General features: G+C 40.1%; 2 protein-coding genes across 2 annotated transcripts; one reads left to right on the top strand and one right to left on the bottom strand.

The window, feature by feature from the left end:
- Nucleotides 1–796: 796 nt before the first annotated feature.
- Nucleotides 797–17962, bottom strand: LOC135480425 (ubiquitin carboxyl-terminal hydrolase isozyme L5-like). The gene is made up of 12 exons (XM_064760255.1): nucleotides 17880–17962; nucleotides 17624–17687; nucleotides 16562–16667; nucleotides 15507–15632; nucleotides 13099–13160; nucleotides 9404–9534; nucleotides 7594–7660; nucleotides 6950–7049; nucleotides 5367–5459; nucleotides 4118–4216; nucleotides 1983–2044; nucleotides 797–1088 (listed from the first exon to the last, which is right to left on the bottom strand). The coding sequence occupies exons 1-11, from the start codon at nucleotides 17950–17952 to the stop codon at nucleotides 1985–1987; spliced, it is 981 nt and encodes a 326-aa protein (XP_064616325.1). The 5' UTR covers nucleotides 17953–17962; the 3' UTR covers nucleotides 797–1088; nucleotides 1983–1984.
- A 245-nt stretch (nucleotides 17963–18207) lies between these two features.
- LOC135480142 (CDGSH iron-sulfur domain-containing protein 3, mitochondrial-like) lies at nucleotides 18208–20443 on the top strand. Its single transcript, XM_064759907.1, has 3 exons — nucleotides 18208–18345; nucleotides 19360–19450; nucleotides 20267–20443. The coding sequence occupies exons 1-3, from the start codon at nucleotides 18289–18291 to the stop codon at nucleotides 20398–20400; spliced, it is 282 nt and encodes a 93-aa protein (XP_064615977.1). The 5' UTR covers nucleotides 18208–18288; the 3' UTR covers nucleotides 20401–20443.
- The last annotated feature ends 1978 nt before the right edge of the window (nucleotides 20444–22421 follow it).

The following is a 22421-nucleotide window of genomic DNA, read 5'->3' as shown; positions in this document are numbered from 1 at the left end:
CAGTTTGAAACTATTACTATTACTAGCCCTATTACTCGTAGTGATTTTGCTAGGGCTAACTAGATCTCTTTCGGGCCTATGCCAGCATCCTTGTTTGAACACACTAATTAGTGAAATACTAGTAGCTTATATCTTTCCCCAAAATATAGAAGCATGAATTTGATTGAACAAACAGCAGACGTGCTGACGACCGCTATATCCGCCGTTTTACACTTCCAAAACTTGGTGGTTTGAGGCCAGATTTGGTAGATTAGAACGGCTCGCTTTAGTACACCATTTTCGTTCGTGTAAACGCTAAAACGACAGCGGCTCAGATGGAGAAGATACTAATACCTGAAGTGACAGGTGCATATTTGGGCCCTTTGTAGACGAATCAAACCCTGTGTCTACTAGCTCCGGGATCACGAGACAGTCTTAGGCTTAACTCAGTCTTTGCTGCTCTAAAATTGTTACTTATCTTTAGGGGCTTTTTTAAATTTTAATACTTGCATGACGAACTTGACAATTAGCGCTTAAGTCCAAAAATGAGCTCAGGAATTATACCACAAATTAAGACTAAGTCTGACTTAAGTCTAAAACTGCTTCGTGATACTGGGTCCTGATCGACGTGTAAACGCAAGAATTCACAAACTGGTGAACAAAACGAGAGGACTGTATGTAAAGACGGTCTTTTTTAGTCCGGCTTACCTATTTTAGATCTAGCTAGGATGATGTCAGACATTAGTGAGACTGGAGAACTGTTCCCCCAGAAATGACGACAACTAACACAGTCATTGAAATTGCAATTCTTTTTTTTTTTTATTCAATGTCACTTTCCAACTGTCCACTATAAAGGTATTGGCACCCTGAACCATACGGGAATCCTAAAGCTTCAACTTTTTCTCACCCTTCATCAAAGCTAGATAAATAAATACATCATAGAATTGGTCACTGTAAAGACAGCATTGGAAGTACTTAGCGATCGAAAAAGTGATGATAAGACATGATGAGCAAAATCACTACATATTTAACGGAAAAACGATGGCGCCAGTAACTCTGTCTGCAATGGACGATGGGGATCAAGGGAGACAACTAGGCAGTGAAAGAACCTGAAGGAGAAACCAAACCAAGGATTTTAAAATCTTAACTAAAACAAAACATCATCGCACAAAGAGACCTTCATTAAGCCTATTATTCAATTTGACGACCAGTTGGCACTAGTATTTCAAACCGTTCTTTCAATAAGCCCGATCAGTATTTCATCAATCTCGCGAGATCACGTAGATTTAAGATTTGGCTTTCTTGTACTACAACAGGTAAAGGCGTGATTTCACGGTAGTTGCTATACTGAATATACATCGTTCAAAGCCGTAACTGTTGGCTCAACGGCGCCCTTGGCAGATACCATGAAATCCCATCTTTTTTATCCACGTTAGTTCGAAAGAGCCACAACTTGTGCTCTGGATAAATCAATGATATTTGGCAAGGTCCTAACAAACTTTCCCATGTATGAAGTACAAACTTGCATGCTGCTATGCTGGTGGAGAGAAGAGGTCTTCAAGAAAGTAATCAACCTCAAGAGCATCGTCCATCGCTTACAAGCCCCATCGGCATTTCAGGCAGATGTCAACGAGACAAGCTGTCACAAACTAACGCATACAAAAGATGTGATTTTAAGTTAGGTGCCAACGGTGCTGTCTAGTCGATACACAGATCTGTATTCAATCTGGCATAAAATGCCGTCTCTTATCGACACTAGTTTGCGAGAGCTTCCACCTGAGACCCTGAAACGTTGATTGGGCTAATACACCAATTCCCTGCCCAAGCCAACAGCACAACATTAAAGTAAGGCTCACTGAAACTGCATTTTGTTGGTCTAAGATCTGATTTTAATTTCTTTTTTGGCAGAGAGAATTCCTCTGAGCCTGACTTCACCTTGAAATTTGAACTCAAACTTGAGAAATAGAGGATATGCAAGTTTGAAAGTATAGTTTGAGGATTACCTTTAAGATTTTGCTGACAACTTCTCTTTTTCTTCCTTCTTCTTGGCAATCTTTTCCTTTGCCTTTAAAAGACAAAAAAAAAATGATGAGAAACAGTAAGTTTTCACTTCCCAGTCAAGGTTTTCGATGATATGTATACATTATATATTTTTTTTCTTTCATTATTATGTGCTTGATTGATGTCGGCTGTACTTGAAAATTTTTCACTTTCTATACAGCTGTCAGGTTTCTGGGATGGAGTTAATCAGGATGCCAGGAGCAAACTTCTGCCCCACTTCGTGACAAACCTCCTGACTTATAGCCACGGCTGAACCAACAAGAGCTGGATTTGAACCTGTGATCTCATTGGTCAGGAAAAGAGTCAGCTGGGCCACTCAAGGCCTAGCTGCAATCTACGTAAACATCTTTACATACTTAAAGATTCACCACAAAAGAGTGAGTCCTTTTAAGGGAGAGAAAAACCATCAAGTATTCCTTTTATTCTGCCACTTGGATATTATCTTACACTCCAATCAAATCTGTCCAAGATCAATGGAACCCTCTGAATCCAGCAAAATGAGTAACTCAACAGTCATAGACAAAGTTTGAATTTTTAGGTACAGCATTTAACAGAAACTTTCCAATTAGCCATTTTACCTCAGTCACAGATAGCCATATTAGCCCCATCACAGTTAGCCATATTAGCTCAGTCACAGTTAGCCATGTTAGCTCAGTCACAGTTAGCAATATTAGCTCAGTCACAGTTAGCCGTGTTAGCTCAGTCACAGTTGGCCGTGTTAGCTCAGTCACAGTTGGCCATGTTAGCTCAGTCACAGTTAACCATATTAGCTCAGTCACAGTTGGCCGTGTTAGCTCAGTCACAGTTAGCCATGTTAGATCAGTCACAGTTGGCCGTGTTAGCTCGGTCACAGTTGGCCATGTTAGCTCAGTCACAGTTAGCCATATTAGCTCAGTCACAGTTAGCCATATTAGCTCAGTCACAGTTAGCCATGTTAGCTCAGTCACAGTTGGCCATGTTAGCTCAGTCACAGTTGGTCATGTTAGCTCAGTCACAGTTGGTCATGTTAGCTTAGTCACAGTTAGCAATATTAGCTCAGTCACAGTTAGCCATGTTAGTTCAGTCACAGTTGGCCATGTTAGCTCAGTCACAGTTAGTCATATTAGCTCAGTCACAGTTAGCCATATTAGCTCAGTCACAGTTTGTCATGTTAGCTCAGTTACAGTTAGCAATATTAGCTCATTCACAGTTAGCCATATTAGCTCAGTCACAGTTAGCCATATTAGCTCAGTCACAGTTAGCCATATTAGCTCAGTCACAGTTAGCCATGTAAGTTCAGTCACAGTCAGCCATATTAGCTCAGTCACAGTTAGCCATATTAGCTTAGTCACTGTTAGCCATATTACCCCAGTCACAGTTAGCCCTGTTAGCTCAGTCACAGTTAGCCATGTTAGCTCAGTCACAGTTGGACGTGTTAGCTCAGTCACAGTTGGCCATGTTAGCTCAGTCACAGTTAGCCATATTAGCTCAGTCACAGTTAGCCATGTTAGCTCAGTCACAGTTGGCCATGTTAGCTCAGTCACAATTAGCAATATTAGCTCAGTCACAGTTAGCCATATTAGCTCAGTCACAGTTAGCCATATTAGCTTAGTCACAGTTAGCCATGTTAGTTCAGTCACAGTCAGCCATATTAGCTCATCACAGTCAGCCATATTAGCTCAGTCACAGTTAGCCATATTAGCTCAGTCACTGTTAGCCATATTAGCCCAGTCACAGTTAGCCATGTTAGCTCAGTCACAGTTAGCCATGTTAGCTCAGTCACAGTTAGCCATATTAGCTCAGTCACAGTTAACCATACTAGCTCAGTCACAGTTAGCAATATTAGCTCAGTCACAGTTAGCCATATTAGCTCAGTCACTGTTAGCCATATTAGCCCAGTCACAGTTAGCCATGTTAGTTCAGTCACAGTTAGCCATATTAGCTCAGTCACAGTTAGCCATGTTAACTCAGTCACAGTTAGCCATATTAGCACAGTCACTGTTAACAATGTTAGCTCACTCACATTTGAATGGCTAATATAACAACTGAATAAAGACATTCCCTACTTGAAGAAGACAGGTAACTATGTAGACCATACCTTTTCTACCAGGGGAACAAGTTTCTGCTCCTTGGCGAGTATTTTCAGAAGCTCCATAATAAATGGAAGGTAGTTGTGTTTACGCCGAATATTCTCCTTCTGTAAACAGAATATTTAACCTCTCATCAGCCATCTTGTTCTTTTCTCAACTATCCAACTGACTCACACAATCCCAAAACACCATACAGTAGGTGGGAAATTAATGTAAGATGGTGTCAAATATGGTATCAAGGCTTGCACAGATTTGAGTTCACATGTCTTTTCTATCACACTGAAATACAGGATTTTGCATTACACGAGGTGTACAACATACAATACTTATTCTGCAGGACTAAAGCATATGACATGGGATACTTGAACCTACTAGTGCAGGGAGACTGTCACATAGAGCTTTGAGCCATTTCCCAAACAATATGACAGCTTCTTTAACTTGATATGACAAAAAACCAAAGAGTCTAACGCATTCCATACAATCACACATTTTTGTCACATTCAATGGGAACTTCAGTTTACAACAGTTCGAATACAAAAAAAAACAACAAAAAAAACAACAACGGGGTACAAGTCACTAGACTCTTAATGTTTTTACTTAACCCTTATATTAGCAGACATAGAGATGCGTCTAAACGATGTCTACATTGGTTAACTATTAGAGGTACTAACATGAAACAATAACAAGGGCAAGTCTTGCACAATCTTCTAAAATATCCAAACACCAGTATGCAAACTGGACCATCAGATCTCTTAATGCTAAGATCTGTAAATTAAATAGTGGCTTTGAGTGTGCATTAGATATCCAGGTTTAATTTATCTGATTTATCTATCTGAATGGTGTTTTACGGCGTACTCCAGAACATTTCACTTATATGACAGCGGCCAGCATTATGGTGGGAGGACGTCGATGTTTAAGGTTGGGCAAATGTCCTTATGTTTAAGCATTTCAATCCTCCGTAGTCACACACAATTCCGCAAAGTATGTGCAACTTTCGTGAATCTTTGCGATACCTGAAACTTCATTTGGACTTAAGCATAGTTTGTAGTTGAAAACTTTCAAAATACCCACAAAAACTTAACTAAGCAGAATCCAGGGATTTCGTCAAAACTTTCATGAAACACCATGTACTTTTGCTTGTGCCCTGTATCTCCCGTTCTAAGCATGCATACGTATGCACACTTATAAATAGCTTTCTGGCTTATTAGGTATCACATCAAAAGATTTACTGATCGACAATATAGTTGTCTCCCTTACCTTGTACCTCTCCATCTTCATATCCTCATCCTGAATCAACATGTTGATCCTACTGATTTCTGATTGGATGTCATCAGATTCCATTCCACCTTGCTAAAACAACAAAATCGTGAATGGTGACAAGAAAAACTTTTTGTTCAGAATTTTAAAAAATATTCATCAAATTCATTTTCCCATGTACCCACCACCACTTTCTGAACGAAATAAAGTTTTTCTTTCAACTAAAATTTTTATTTTTGTTTTGACCAACCGTTTAAGATACTAAAATTGAATATTTTTTTTTTTAAGTTACTAGCCTGCATTGACTAAAGTAATTATCACTGCCCATATATAAACTTAAGCTGGCCTCCTAGTTGATATTGTAAACTAACAATCGGCACATATTGCCGTTATTGTGGCATATATTTCAAGATACCAGTCCAGTGAAGTGAGAAGACCTGCCCAGAAAGCTTACAACCTATAGGTAGAGCATCAGTCTAGATTGACTGAAACTCACAACATGAGCAATTAGTCTTGACATTAATTTTAAAAAATATTCAGTGGTTATGAATCAAGACAGAATGGTCATACATTAATGCCCAATAACGGCTTATAGGATATATGGTTGTCCCTTTCAGTCTGTAAAAGGACATGTCAAAACGACCTAAAGAAAAAAAATAACATTCGCGAGAATCAAAAATCATGTAACATCTTAATACGTGTATTACTAGAAACTAATCTACATAGTTCAGCCAGGTGAACGCTCTGCACATTATCTAAAGTCTACTATATATTAAATATTATCCTAGCCTATCCTAAAATAAACAAGGATTTCAATCAAGAAAAGCAGTTCAAAACGAAGTCTGATTTGACTTATTGACTGGGTACTAATCACATGAAATTTACAGCGAAAATCAGCCACCTGTAATGAGAAAATTAAGAGATCCACGAATAGTGATTAGCCTCATGGAGTATTAATTATAACGATGTTTAAATAGAGAGGCTACACATATAGAGAGATAAAATACACTGCTACTTCATACATCAATGAATGGTCACATTTTCCACAACCAATACGGCTGGCCTGAACAGCTGAAGTGAAGTTCTGTCTGGCACACATCCCCATGTTAAGTCTGATAAAAAACATGCTTTTATAGCGAATCAATGTCGCTGGCAAATATTCATATCTGGTAAACTAGGTTTTAATTTGGCCGCTACAAGCCATTTAGCAAACGTCAGACCCCCGAAAACAAACTCTGGAGGCAAATTGTGTGCTTACCTTCGAAGGAGCTAAAAAAATTAGCGCCACCTGATGCCAGGGGAGGAAACCAGTCAGACCATGTGTGCTCACATGCAGTCACTTACGCTACGCTATTATTATGTGCCATGTTTTATTTCATACACCCCTCCGCTTCAAAAAACTGCCTTCTTAAATCTACTCAACGCAGAGGGTCAGGAAGATTTTCGTAAAAGGGAGATAACTCGTAACACGAACAGCTTGATTCACAGAACTCTAGATATGTTCAAATTGAATTTATGTAATATTCTGAATATGGCTCAAAAAAACAACTTCAAACTGAATAAAGGTTGCTCTGCCGTCTTACCTCCAGTTTGTTGGACAGTTCTGTCAACTTCTGCTGATACAGCATCTTCCTGTCTGAGACTATAGCCATGAGATTAAAGTGAATTTCATCTGCGTTGTATCTACAATCAAGAGTGAAGAAATAAGCACCACTGCAACATATTTACAACTAAATTAAAACATAAATTGACTTTCTGTCACAATGAAGAGTCTGTACATTCTATTTTATTGACCCCATTGTAGTTTGAATTAATATATTTCTTAATTATCAGAGCTTGAAAGCCAAGAACATGCCTTTTAATTTCCACACAAAAGTGACAGCATTGCAGACCAAAGCATATTATATTAAGTGTGTCTGCAGTAACAATATCTATCCATGCAAAGTTTGGAAGACAAAACTACTCCTTAGGCCACTGTTAAAAAGTATGTTTGTTGGGTGGTGACCTGACAACACATCCAAAAAAGGGTCCTACTGTACAGTTTTCATGGGGCTTCTGCTGGAATTTTTTTTTTCTCTTAATGTTAATTTCATTAAAATCTCTATCTTTTCCATTAATCTGAATAAAAAGTAACACTAAAGGCCTATCCTTTTTTTCTTCTGATAGGGCTGAGTTAACCATAACACAAAATTTTTAAGAGTGGCCTTAATACATTTTCTGTTCTTACTTTTGTATCCGTTTTTCAATGACTGGTTTGACCAGGTTTAACCAGTCAGCATCTGCTGGAATAGCTCCTAAAATAGACAAAAAACACATTCATTGAGTCCTGAACATTTATATAACATACAAATAATCCACATAATCTGCTATCTTCGTGCGGCGCCCATTTGTAGTGTAATCATGTACATGTATAGTCTTACATGTTTAACACTCAATGATGCGAATACATGGCACTTCACTTCCTTTGGACATAAGCATTACACCTAACAAGTGTGAAATTGGCTGGATTAATGGTATTTCTACCAAGTGTGAAATTGGCTGGATTAATGGTATTTCTACCAAGTGTGAAATTGGCTGGATTAATGGTATTTCTAACAAGTGTGAAATTGGCTGGATTAATGGTATTTCTAACAAGTGTGAAATTGGCTGGATTAATGGTATTTCTAACAAGTGTGAAATTGGCTGGATTAATGGTATTTCTACCAAGTGTGAAATTGGCTGGATTAATGGTATTTCTAACAAGTGTGAAATTGGCTGGATTAATGGTATTTCTAACAAGTGTGAAATTGGCTGGATTAATGGTATTTTATTCATTAATTTTTTTACTTGGAGGTTTCACGCCTCACTCAAAAATGTTTCACTTAAACGACGGCGGTCAGCATTATTATGGTGGAAGGAAACCAGGCAGACCCCGGGGGAAACCCCAAGACAATCCGCAGGTTGCTGGCAGACATTCCCACGTGCAGGACAGGAAGCCAACATGAGCCGGACTTGAACTCACAACAAGAGCACAGGTGAGAGGCTCCTGGGTCTCTGCACCGTGCTGACGTGCTTATGGAGAAAATAAGAGACATTCAACATGACGTCCTATTTCACCTAAAGTTTGGTGTGAAAAAAAAAAAACACTTTCAGAAGCACATTAAAGCCTTAAACTGACACCTTTGGTGACAATACTTATAATTTTCTGACTGGAATTTAATCAAACTTCACAAAAACTTCTCAAGCAGTCTAGTGAGGTGGATGAAGCAATAAGAATTAAGGAAAATGTGTCACCTGAAAACCCTAAACTCTAGGTGAAATACAGTACTTGGGTTTTTGTAGCACAGCAGTACGTGATATTTACTTATCGGACTGTTGTTTTATGTTGCACTCAAGAATATTTCACTTCTATGACAGAGGGCAGCATTATGGTGAAACAAAACTGGGCAGAGCTGGGCGAAACCCACGAGTTGACACACCTTTGAAAGTACAGCCCCAGACGAAGCCAGCACAGCAATACTAGTTCATGCAGATTATGATGTGCCAACTCTGTATGGAATGTAGTTCCAACTGCATTGGTTTTCACATCACACCAAATGTTTTACTGAAGGACTTTAATCAGGAGGTAGCTTTCTTGTTTTTTAATGAGAGGGTCAAAGGGAGGATGAAAAATATGAACTTATCATGGAGATTGTTTCACTGAGGAAGGTACTCTTTGTGGATAAAACTTTACCTTTCTTTGTGTAACGTCTTTCTTTCGTGGAGGAAAATAAGTTTTCCTACAGATGTACAATACTCTGCTTGTGGAAAGACATTACATACAATTCCTACAATGATCGGAATATAGTTTTACAATTTTTAGTGAAAATCAGTGTCAGGGTGAAGTACATGTCACTGTATACATGCATCACTACATGCAAACATTTCACATACTTAATTGTTGTTTAACGCCATAATTCTATTATTATAAAATAATATTTAATTGACCCTGAATATGTTTTACTGTCTGAATGTAGTGACTGGTTACTTTTCTCTTTAGATAAGTTAATAAGGAATACCTAGATCTACCGGCCCTTCCTTCAGCCCATCCAGCTCATATAGCCTGCCATCAATAGGCAGGTAACCAACAAAATGAAACACGTCCTCATCCTTCTTGGACAATTTCTCATCAAATTCAAACATTTGCTGCCTGAAAGTAAAAAATAATACATGTATGAACAAAAGTTCAAATTAGTCAAAGCACATCAAAAGATCTGAGCTGTTCAAATCTCCGTAGACCGGCACCGATAGCACAGTTGATAGAGTGTCCGGCTTGGGAGCAGTAGATCCAGGGTCAATCCTAGGTCAAGTCACACCTAAGGCCATAAAAGGGGAAGATGTAACTTCCTCGCTTGGCTTTCAGCATGAAGGGGATAGTGCAACGATTGGTTGACCCGTATCAGTATAATGGCTCGGGTGGGGCAGCATCTTTGTAGTTTTACTCTTGTAAGCTTTACACCTCATATAAAATATGTATAGTTTTTCACTTCACTTCTAAAACAAAATTCGTGGCAATGGGTAATATCAAACAAAATATGGGGGTCACAGAACTAAATTTTCGTCTAATGTGCCTGCAAAATGCCTTAGTATCGACAAATTGGTTAACCTGCAGAAGTTCAAAGTTGGACATATTACATCATTTTAGAGATGCTGAACATTCCACTGCTGCATCAGTAGCGCAATGTCACAGCGAGCAGAAAACGTCCTTCACAGATGTAAGCGTAGCAATGTCACAGGGAGCAGAAAACATTACTTCACTGACATAAGCATGGCAATGTCACAGGGAGCAGAAAACATTACTTCACTGACATAAGCATGGCAATGTCACAGTGAGCAGAAAACGTCCTTCACAGACGTAAGCGTGGCAATGTCACAGCGAGCAGAAAACATTACTTCACTGACATAAGCGTGGCAATGTCACAGGGAGCAGAAAACATTACTTCACAGATGTAAGCGTGGTAATGCCACAGTAAGCAGAAAACATCACTTCACAGACGTAAGCGTGGCAATGTCACAGTGAGCAGAAAACATTACTTCACAGATGTAAGCGTGGCAATGTCACAGCGAGCAGAAAACATACTTCACAGACGTAAGCGTGGCAATGTCACAGGGAGTAGAAAACGTCCTTCACAGATGTAAGCGTGTCACAGCAAGCAGAAAACATTACTTCACAGATGTAAGCGTGGCAATGTCACAGCGAGCAGAAAACACACTTCACAGAGGTAAGCGTGGCAATGTCACAGTGAGCAGAAAACGTCCTTCACAGACGTAGGCGTGGCAATGTCACAGGGAGTAGAAAACGTCCTTCACAGATGTAAGCGCGGCAATGTCACAGTGAGCAGAAAACATACTTCACAGATGTAAGCGTGGCAATGTCACAGCGAGCAGAAAACATTACTTCACAGGCGTAAGCGTGGCAATGTCACAGGGAGCAGAAAACGTCCTTCACAGACGTAGGCGTGGCAATGTCACAGGGAGTAGAAAACGTCCTTCACAGATGTAAGCGTGTCACAGCAAGCAGAAAACATTACTTCGCAGACGTAGGCGTGGCAATGTCACAGTGAGCAGAAAACATACTTCACAGATGTAAGCGTGGCAATGTCACAGGGAGCAGAAAACATACTTCACAGATGTAAGCGTGGCAATGTCACAGGGAGCAGAAAACATTACTTCACAGACGTAAGTGTGGCACTGTCACAGCGAGCAGAAAACATTACTTCACAGACGTAGGCGTGGCAATGTCACAGCGAGCAGAAAACATACTTCACAGATGTAAGCGTGGCAATGTCACAGTGAGCAGAAAACATTACTTCACAGACGTAAGCGTGGCAATGTCACAGGGAGCAGAAAACATTACTTCACAGACATAAGCGTGGCACTGTCACAGCGAGCAGAAAACATTACTTCACAGACGTAGGCGTGGCAATGTCACAGCGAGCAGAAAACATACTTCACAGATGTAAGCGTGGCACTGTCACAGCGAGCAGAAAACATTACTTCACAGATGTAAGCGTGGCAATGTCACAGCGAGCAGAAAACATACTTCACAGATGTAAGCGTGGCACTGTCACAGCGAGCAGAAAACATTACTTCACAGATGTAAGCGTGGCAATGTCACAGGGAGCAGAAAACATTACTTCACAGACGTAAGCGTGGCAATGTCACAGCGAGCAGAAAACATTACTTCACAGATGTAAGCGTGGCAATGTCACAGTGAGCAGAAAACATTACTTCATAGATATAAGCGTAGCAATGTCACAGTGAACAGAAAACATTACTTCACAGACGTAAGCGTGGCAATGTCACAGGGAGCAGAAAACATTACTTCACAGACGTAAGCGTGGCAATGTCACAGTGAGCAGAAACATATACTTCACAGACGTAAATGTTGCAATGTCACAGCAAGCAGAAAACATTACTTCACAGACGTAGGCGTGGCAATGTCACAGCGAGCAGAAAACATACTTCACAGATGTAAGCGTGGCAATGTCACAGCGAGCAGAAAACATTACTTCACAGACGTAAGCGTGGCAATGTCACAGGGAGCAGAAAACATTACTTCGCAGACGTAAGCGTGGCAATGTCACAGCGAGCAGAAAACATTACTTCACAGATGTAAGCGTGGCAATGTCACAGCGAGCAGAAAACATTACTTCACAGATGTAAGCGTGGCAATGTCACAGCAAGCAGAAAACATTACTTCACAGACGTAAGCGTGGCAATGTCACAGCAAGCAGAAAACTACTTCACAGATGTAAGCGTGGCAATGTCACAGCGAGCAGAAAACATTACTTCACAGATGTAAGCGTGGCAATGTCACAGGGAGCAGAAAACATACTTCACAGACGTAAGCGTGGCAATGTCACAGCAAGCAGAACACATTACTTCACAGACGTAAGCATGGCAATGTCACAGTGAGCAGAAACATATACTTCACAGGCGTAAATGTTGCGATGTCACAGCGAGCAGAAAACATTACTTCACAGACGTAAGCGTGGCAATGTCACAGACGTAAGCATGGCAATGTCACAGCGTGCAGAGCACATACTTCACAGACGTAAGCGTGCAAGTGTCACAGCAGGCAGAGCACATACTTCACAGATGTAAGTGTGGCAATGTCACAGCGAGCAGAAAACATTACTTCACAGATGTAAGTGTGGCAATGTCACAGCGAGCAGAAACATATACTTCACAGACGTAAGCGTGGCAATGTCACAGCAAGCAGAACACATTACTTCACAGATGTAAGTGTGGCAATGTCACAGCGAGCAGAAACATATGCTTCACAGACGTAAGCGTGGCACTGTCACAGCGAGCAGAAAACATTACTTCACAGACGTAAGCGTGGCATTGTCACAGCGAGCAGAAAACATTACTTCACAGAAGTAGGCGTGGCAATGTCACAGCGAGCAGAAAACATCCTTCACAGATGTAAGCGTGGCACTGTCACAGCGAGCAGAAAACATTACTTCACAGGCGTAAGCGTGGCAATGTCACAGCCAGCAGAAAACATCCTTCACAGATGTAAGCGTGGCAATGTCACAGGGAGCAGAAAACATTACTTCACAGACGTAAGCGTGGCAATGTCACAGCGAGCAGAAAATGTGGAAATTACAAATGCTTGAAAATCAGTGCAGAAACTAGAGATTTAAACTGTAGTGACTACCTTAACAAAAATGAAAATGACTGCAAAAATAGAGCAGAAACAACTGACCTTGAGAAACTGTTATGGACTTGACGTACAACATCAGAATTGCTCAAACTGAGTCCTCTTAACTGAAATAAAATATATTCAGGGTGAAAATTAACAAGCGTGACAAAAATTATTACATCATTTAACAAACAAATTCAAATCTGAACTTTCATATTGCCCTATAAAAGAAAATAGTAGATGAATACGATTGTTTATTTAATCCGCTATTCCATGGCCTTTACAGCTCTTGGGAAGCTTGAAGACAATAAAGAGTTGACTTGTAATGTTCTCTGGGTAGTCTCACAAGGCGTTCATTTGAACTTTAGTTTGCGACTTGCTAAATGCCACTGGCCAATCCCGGGCATTTCAGTTTAAAACGCCAAGGAAACACTATAAGCACGAAGCATATGTAAGATGAAATCCCTGACCATGACACACTGTCCATACATATACAAGTACTTCTATTTATTTCTTTAGAATTTTTTCAACCTAGTAAAATGCACAAGAATCTACAGTGGCCTCTCCTGACCATATTGGGACCAATGATGTCACATCAGGTTTAGCCACTTCACCATGTTAGCACACACAGACTGTCTGACAATATTGGAAGCAGCTGTGTCACATCAGGACCAGCGATGTCACATCAGGACCAGCAATGTCACATCAGGAGCAGCGATGTCACATTAGGACCAGCGATGTGACATCAGGAGCAGCGATGTCACATCAGGACCAGCGATGTCACATCAGGACCAGTGATATCACATCAGGAGCAGCGATGTCACATCAGGACCAGTGATGTCACATCAGAAGCAGCGATGTCACATCAGGACCAGCGATGTCACATCAGGTTTAGCCACTTCACCATGTTAGCACACACAGACTGTGTGACCATATTGGGACCAGTGACGTCACATCAGGTTTAGCCACTTCACCATGTTAGCACACACAGACTGTCTGACCATATTGGGACCAGTGACGTCACATCAGGAGCAGCGATGTCACATCAGGACCAGCAATGTCACATCAGGAGCAGCGATGTCACATTAGGACCAGCAATGTCACATCAGGAGCAGCAACGTCACATTAGGTTTAACCACTTCACCATGTTAGCACACACAGACTGTCTGACCATATTGGGACCGGTGACGTCACATCAGGTTTAGCCACTTCACCATGTTAGCACACACAGACTGTTTGACCATAATGGGACCAGTGACATCACATCAGATTTAGCCACTTCACCATGTTAGCACACACAGACGGTCTGACAATATTGGGACCGGTGACGTCACATCAGGTTTAGCCACTTCACCATGTTAGCACACACAGACTGTCTGACCATATTGGCAACGGCGAAGTCACATCAGGTTTAGCCACTTCACCATGTTAGCACACACAGACTGTCTGACCATATTGGGACCAGTGACGTCACATCAGGTTTAGCCACTTCACCATGTTAGCACACACAGACTGTCTGACCATATTGGGACCAGTGACGTCACATCAGGTTTAGCCACTTCACTATGTTAGCACACACAGACTGTCTGACCATATTGGCAACGGCGAAGCCACATCAGGTTTAGCCACTTCACCATGTTAGCACACACAGACTGTCTGACCATATTGGGACCAGTGACGTCACATCAGGTTTAGCCACTTCACCATGTTAGCACACACAGACTGTCTGACCATACTGGGACCAGTGACGTCACATCAGGTTTAGCCACTTCACCATGTTAGCACACACAGACTGTCTGATCATATTGGTAACGGCGAAGTCACATCAGATTTAGCCACTTCACCATGTTAGCACACACAGACTGTCTGATCATATTGGTAACGGCGAAGTCACATCAGGTTTAATTGTTGAGATCGACTTAAGGCTATATTATGAATCTCATTTCCTCATGACTCGAAGTAGCCTATAACATGCGCTAGAACCTGTCCCCAAGCGGCGCGCTATATCTATGCAACACTGTATTTCAAGCTAAAAATATGGATGTGACTTCACTGATGCCTTCTAGGTCCCTACAGACTACCAAAGAATCTGACATTTTAAAACTATTTTACTTGGCTGGAAAAATTCTAAAAACAAACTAATCAAACTGTTTCCTTGGACTATGTTCAATGGTCTTACATCTGAGATATATTTCTTTTTAATATTTTCTTTGCCTTTCAAAACTAAATTGTCATTATACGTCAAAGAATCAAGCATTTTTCAACAGCCGATCACTCTTTGAGAACACTCATTTTCAAAGACGACTGCACCTTTAGGGTTTCTCATTACTGTTAAAACAATGTGGTTTTATGTCCAAAATCAAATCAAAAAGGTGCTGTCAAAATTCCACTGAAAGTTGCTCTTTCGTATGCAAAAATGTTGAGGAATTATGTTAAATCATACGATAGATAATGGTGCATCTGGTGCTTACCGCTGGGTCAAAACTCTGAGCAAACTCTTTGAAGGAGGTGAGCGTTTCCCCCAGGGACACGTCCTTGTGATTACAGTTGAGTAAGATGCTGAGTATGGCCTGAGTAGCACAAGCATTGTTGATCACCTGTAACAAATCAAGACATTACCGTGACAAATCCTTATGATTACAGTTGACTAAGATGCTGAGTATGGCCTGAGTGGCACAAGCACTGTTGATCACCTGTAACAAATCAAGACATTACCGTGACATATCCTTGTCATTACAGTTGAATAAGATGCTGAGTATGGCCTGAGTAGCACAAGCATTGTTGATCACCTGTAACAAATCAAGACATTACCGTGACACATCCTTGTGATTACAGTTGAGTAAGATGCTGAATATGGCCTGGAAGACCTCCGCACTTATAGCCACAGAAGAAGTCGGCATGAGCTGGGGTTTGAAGTTATAATGACCACTTCGGTGAGAGGTTAGTGGGTCAATATGCTGCAGCAGTGCATTAACCACTAGGCCACAGAGGCCCTCTCTAGTGCTGATAGTGTAAATCTCAAGTATTGCTAATACTACTACCAAACCACTTTTAAGTGATATTCATCAAACTGATATGTTCAGTTCTAGGGAACTCAGCTGTTAAGATTGTCAGAGGGATATGCATATTCACTGTAAATTCTGCCAGAGTACTGGTCAACTACCGCCTATATTTTCAGGAGACCGTGTGTAATGCCGGCAGTTTTGAGCCTGACCCAGTGTCTGGTTCAAACCATGGTGTGGTTATTTTTTAGCTGATTTTCAGCCCTGAATCTGTGCTATATCCAGGAAGTACAAATGCCACAAATCGATAATAATATTTCTTAAGCCACATTTTAAATGACATTCACCAATTTGTTGCCTTAGTTTGAAAAAATTAAATAATGTAATAATATCAAAAATACCATCAAATATGAAAGAGCTTTCTTGTTCTCGTGACTGAAAATTCAGTTGATGACATGATGTCTTCCTGAACGTAAACTTCTGCTGACATATACTGTTGGCATATTTCTGGTCTAGAAAATCACCTGTTTGGCAAAGAATATTTTCTCCAGCCTGCTGTCTTGTACAATGGAACCAGCAGGCTCCGTCTCTGGCACCCATTTGAATAGGAAAATGAGTCCATGGACTGGCCTGCAACATAACCATGTTAAGTTCATATTATGTTTACAATGAACACAGCATATGAATTCTGCTTTCATACACGTAACAATTTCTTTTACTTGCATTTTGTAAATAGAGCAATTCACATGCTGCCGTTGTTGTTGTTGAGACTGAGAGGTAGGTGTTTTTTGAACAGGAATAATGTAACATGGCAACAGGACTCTGTGTCAAGTCAGAACTATAGAACGCACAGTCATATTGTGTAGAACTAGCTAGTCTGAGATTGCTCTGACATTAGGTTTGGCACAGCTTTTGTCGGCCAACATCAGTTGATGCGAATATCTACCCTTGTCAAATGTGTTGAGCCTGTCAATACAGTGGGTCGCTTTCAGCAACACCAAGAAATCTTGGGCCAAACCGGCCTGGCAAATAACAAATCCACGTTATGCTAGTGAGAAATCTTGTTTTGTTAGGTTGATTTCCATATCTTTCAGCGTGCTGCTGTGAGATTTTGGTACACCCGACTCACTCTGACAACACAAAGTTATTTGGACGAGCGAGATGGAAATATTTCAGTGGATTTCAACAACATTTCGACTTGGGGATGGATTTACAGTTGCAGGAGTTATCGAAAAGACCTGTCTCTTCTCAGTCCACCCCAGAAATTGGCGAGGGATTTTGGAGTGGATTTAACAGCCAACTTAGTTCTGGAAAGTGCCCAGGTGTTTTAATTTAACGATTAAACTCTGAGGCAGGTAAATATCAGAAATTGTTGAACATAGGCCACAACGTTTAATTTAAATGAACTAGGATGCCACTGGCGCAGACCTTGTTGAGATTATCATCACTTCCACCGAGTTGGCGTTCGGAAATCTGTGGCAATATATTTGAGAGGCGGGGGTGAACTCAGTGTTGAATGTCAGAATGTTAAAATCTAGATAGACTGAGGACTGGTCTTCAAAGATATTTAGCTCACGCATACTTACTTGAGATTCTGGAAACTTTCTGGATCAAGACTCCATATTTCTTCCACCTGAACACCTTTCACACCTGAGAGAGACAAACAACAAAACCGAAATGTCATTTTAATCTAATGAGTGGATGACTGATGATCTTTCGGGGCCCAGTTTTCGACACAAGAGATTTAACATTGGAATCTATGACCGTCTAGCACAACCAGATAAATTCAACGCAATGGATGCTTAAAAAGTGAAAAATAGTTCAGGCGTTAGTTTTTCTCACCGAATCCTCGGATAAGTTCTGTGAAAACACCCGGGTCGCTTTCTATCAAACACCAATCCCCCGCGCTGGACATGCTGCTGTTTCTGAACGCCTGCGCAAACAAAACAAAGCCAGACATGTACAACCGATTAGATTATAAATTAACGTTCATTTCATTCATTTCAAAATACGTTTCCGTTCTATCCAAGGTAATTAATTATTCATTGCACAAAAGTTGACTAAAAGTATTCCGCCATTGGAATAATTGGACATTTTATACATGTGAATTTATCACTTGTTCATGTCTTGTATTACTGTCAGACGGACCACGTGGGTGAACAGTGCTTGGTATATCATGCCATGTGGCAGTTAAGTTGAAATATTTCCTGTATTCCAGTCTCTTTTATCTTGAAGTAGTATAGTTGTTAGGATGGCAGAAAATGAAGAGGAAAAAGACACAACCAAAAAGTATCCTGCGGTAGCCCTGGTAATTTAGTTTGACTGAATAATTAATTTGAAATAATTTCTACACAAAGATGTGCATGCTTTGACAACTGCATGGCAAGCGGTGAATGATCATGTAGGTGACAGCTGTACTGTGCGTCATACCCTGATACATGCTGATTAATTGTGTGGAGCAAATATGCATGTAGACGCTCAGATATTTCAGCAGAATATTTGCTAATGACAGAATGAAGACTGCATAGATTTACACCATTGATTCATGTCATGTGGATATTTCATGCATGTGATTTGCAATGGTGTAAAATAATGAGTAAATAGCTAGCTATAGTACCTCCTATAGGGCTTGGGGGAGCTAAAATTTGTAGATTCTGTTGTTCTCATTGTTTGAAAGACCTTGGTAACAATATTAGCCATTGGTGATGCTTGTGGGGCCCTTTGTTAGTGCAATCTAAGAGTTATTGAAGGCCATCCTGTGATCCAAAAATATGTCTAGGCAGCTACGCGAGGGAATGTAATTTACCAAAAAGTTGGTGGTTTACACTTGGCAGTCCGGTTTCCTCAACAAATAAATCTGGTTGACCGTCATATTATTATACGTACAAGTAAAAAATTCTATTGGATGTTATTAAACATTATCCAAATAAATAAATAAATAAATAAGTCGTTTGATGTGTGTACCAGTACATATTGTGTTTTCTTGTGGCAGGCAGGGCAGGCTCATGTCCCCCCCCCCCCCCACCAATGAGTGTTGAACCTGCTGAAGAATCATGCTCCATCCTGAACGGTACCAGAGTCAGCAACAAGTACCAGATTATTTTTAAAGCCTTTTTTGATTTGACCCTACCAAGGTTTAATCGCAGATCTCTCAATTTTGAGTGAGTGAACGAGTGATTTGGGTTTAGCGTCGTATCCCAATTTGGGAAGCAGAAGCTGTAACCACTAAAGAGATTTTGCTTACTCAGCTAACTCAGCGACAAGTATTGTGTATACACCTTGGACTGTGTATATGTATACCGCAGTCATTCTCTGTTTTCAGTATGGGCCTTGTACAGTGAAAAATTTGAGAGAGGGTGACACAAAGTTGTGGTGCGCATGTGGACTCAGCAAGTCACAGCCATGGTGTGATGGTAAGTCAGCATTCCTGAATGAGTGAATGATGGATTGATTATACCACATCAGCAATAGCACGGCCATATTAATATCTATCAATCATTATATATATACCTGGTGGTGTAAACCTCAGTATACATGTACTTGAGCGAATGATTCACACCTGACCAGCAGTGTTGATCATATTCTGGAAGTTTTGACACTTGATCAAGTTGTAAGTTATCATACCTGTTTGACAGGGGTGAGGTGAAGGGGGGAAAGTGTGTTGTGATTTTGTCCGTTTTTGAAATTATGTCATCAATGAAGTCACTAGGAACGTGTGTCCAGCTTAGCATGGATACTGCATGTCTTCTGCAGGCTAGCTTAGCGCCCCCTCCTCACACCTATACCCCGCCCCACATTCGGTCTGTTCCTCACACCTCTGCCCCATTCAGCCAAACCCGTTCAGTCTGTCCCCACAGAGTTCTTTTAAAACAGGGACCATCCTTGACACCACTGCTGAAAGCTACTTAATTTCTGGATGGACCGCTGGGGCCTTAAGACAACTGTACTTTGAAGTCATTTTTACCCCCCAAAGTGAAAGTTGACAAATTTGTTTGTACATGTACTGTTATATGTTATTACACATGATAATCTACACATTAAGAAATAAAAAGATAGCGTTTCATGTATTTTTTTAAGCTATTTTTATGCCACAAGAAGAAAGCTGAGAAGCTTATCTGTTTCTTTTCTATGTTAGGACACATCGTACACTGTAGATTAAGAAAAAACACCAAATGTTTCGTGTATTGTTTACTTTATGTGAAATATGTTTGTATCTTTGTGTATTTCAGGATCTCACAAAGGCACTGGTATCAAACCACTAAAATGGACAGTTCCCAAGGCACAGTCTCTGTACCAAATATGTGCCTGCAAATACACCAGAGATCCACCATATTGTGATGCTACCCATACAAATCTCCCATAAGAGGTGTTAGACAGGCAGAAAACTTGTACGGAACACAGTGCGCACACCTCTGCCCAGAGACTCTGCACAAACTGTGGATGGAAGCTAGACTTCTGAAGATAGCTAGTCATACAGGGCTTACACGTAAATCTCCTATGTCATGCCACCTTTTTTTCTCTAATGTATCAAGAAAGCGTCCCTTGTTGCAGACTTGTCCTAGTGCCAGCATCTTTACTGGGCTTCGTCGCTGGAATGGTCATCCTCATTAAATCAAGCCTGACACTACAGATATCATTACGCTTTTACATCCGCCTTTTCCATGCCCTGGCATCTGACAGCTTCAAGACATCTGATTATACATTCAGACTCATCTTGGCAAAGGATTTATACAAACAGAATATTTTAGACATGTCTTGAGCACTAATAAACACAGACGAACTAAGATATATAAATGTATACAAATACATGGTAAACCGACCTCAGTCCCCTCACTGCCACGTCATTATAAATAACACAAGTCATTCTCTATGATAAATATTATGTTTAATATGATGATAATATGATGACAACTATGTACATGAGATAATGAAAAATGATTCACGCCCATATGTCAACACAGAAATATATATATATTACAAATGTTCTTTATTCCTTACATTTATTGTCATCAAGAAATAAAGTTTAAATGTTAGTTGTTGTAATAGTTTATATTATATCACATGAAAACAAGAGATCTTTCAAAACTTAGAAAGTGGTCATGTCTACAGCACTATTAGTGAAACAGTTGGAATTTGAATTCCCACACTTCATTCATGTATACTGTTTTATATACAATACCACAACAGAACTTGATCGTGAAAATACATGTTACGAATAATTTTTAATATTTATAGTTCAATAAAATATACATTTTATTTGGCCTCTAGAGAAGTCCATGATTTCTTTATGTATTTTTGTCTTTACGTGACATATCAAGACTCTCCCTGTAATGACCTTCAGGCCTTAGTTGCTGAAGCCAGAGTTCAAATCCAGCTCTTGGCTGTGATAATAGATACTGCAATGAATTTGTGTATTTTATTTCAATAAAATAGACATTTTGATCATCGTCAAGAAAAGACTATTTTCTTCTATTTAGAAAGTCTTTGTTTGACTGTGGTTTGTCAGGTACTGACACTTGCAAGGGTATCTCAGGCTGAGTTCTAGTAAAATGTCCTGAAGACATTAACCCAACCAGCATTATTGATCAAAGAATAAACTATTTTTGAATAATTACACCATGCAAAACATGAGTCAAATAAATTAATAAATAAAATCCATATTCTTAGAGAGGTATGAGAGAAGATTTTCTCCGGTTCTTCCATAATCTTCTGGCCCCGGGATGTTGAAGCAATCTTAGATTTAAGTCAAAATTTCAAATCACTTTAAAATTGCTATTTCTGATGTAACAAGGTCAAAATATTGCTTCACGGTGTATCTTCTAGGCAAGTTATTGTACAACAAATTTCGGCAAAAATAATGGAAAGGAAAATACCACATTTAATGATTAAAATTTTGGCTTGGATCTACAGTCGCTTCGTGAACCCTGAAACTGTAATTCTTCAACCTTTTTGCATGTTTGCAAGGTGTTTAATCAAGCATATTCTGAAGGCATTATTCTGTGTTGACTGATAAAATGATACTGATATGTGAAGCCCAGCTGAAACTGCCCAATCCAGCCAATGTAGTTTTGTCTCTAACATCAAATTAAAAATGTGCATAAATTGCACTGACCATTGCTGAAAAGTGAGGAAGTAGGGTACCACACTAGACATACACGTACCTGATAGATGACCATACATCTGTTCAACACATCTACATTCTGTCATGAATTTACCTAATGAATAACTGAAGGGTAAAGATGGGGAACTTTGGATTTTCAGGTATCTTTGGACAGATTATAAATTAGCTCATCTGGAAAATATTGTATAAAGCTGAAGTCATCTACTGAAGTCCTCAACAATCAGACCGGCCCTGTCCACAATTGCACCTTGGACTTCAAGGGT

This window comes from Liolophura sinensis, chromosome 13, assembly GCF_032854445.1.
Source record: "Liolophura sinensis isolate JHLJ2023 chromosome 13, CUHK_Ljap_v2, whole genome shotgun sequence".
Lineage (NCBI taxonomy): Eukaryota > Metazoa > Mollusca > Polyplacophora > Chitonida > Chitonidae > Liolophura > Liolophura sinensis.
Note: the sequence above shows the minus strand (reverse complement) of the source record. Positions and strands in the feature narration are given on the sequence as shown.

Bases quoted from the DNA above. Each gene is read 5' to 3' on its own strand.
- LOC135480425 (XM_064760255.1), bottom strand. From the start codon at position 17,952: ATGTCCAGCGCGGGGGATTGGTGTTTGATAGAAAGCGACCCGGGTGTT. The intron at 13,161-15,506 runs GTAAGCACCAGA...ATTTTATTTCAG, and splicing joins CTCAGAGTTTTGACCCAGCG to TTAAGAGGACTCAGTTTGAG. The intron at 2,045-4,117 runs GTATGGTCTACA...TGTCTTTTAAAG, and splicing joins TTGTTCCCCTGGTAGAAAAG to GCAAAGGAAAAGATTGCCAA.
- LOC135480142 (XM_064759907.1), top strand. From the start codon at position 18,289: ATGGCAGAAAATGAAGAGGAAAAAGACACAACCAAAAAGTATCCTGCG. The intron at 18,346-19,359 runs GTAATTTAGTTT...CTCTGTTTTCAG, and splicing joins AGTATCCTGCGGTAGCCCTG to TATGGGCCTTGTACAGTGAA. The intron at 19,451-20,266 runs GTAAGTCAGCAT...TGTGTATTTCAG, and splicing joins GTCACAGCCATGGTGTGATG to GATCTCACAAAGGCACTGGT.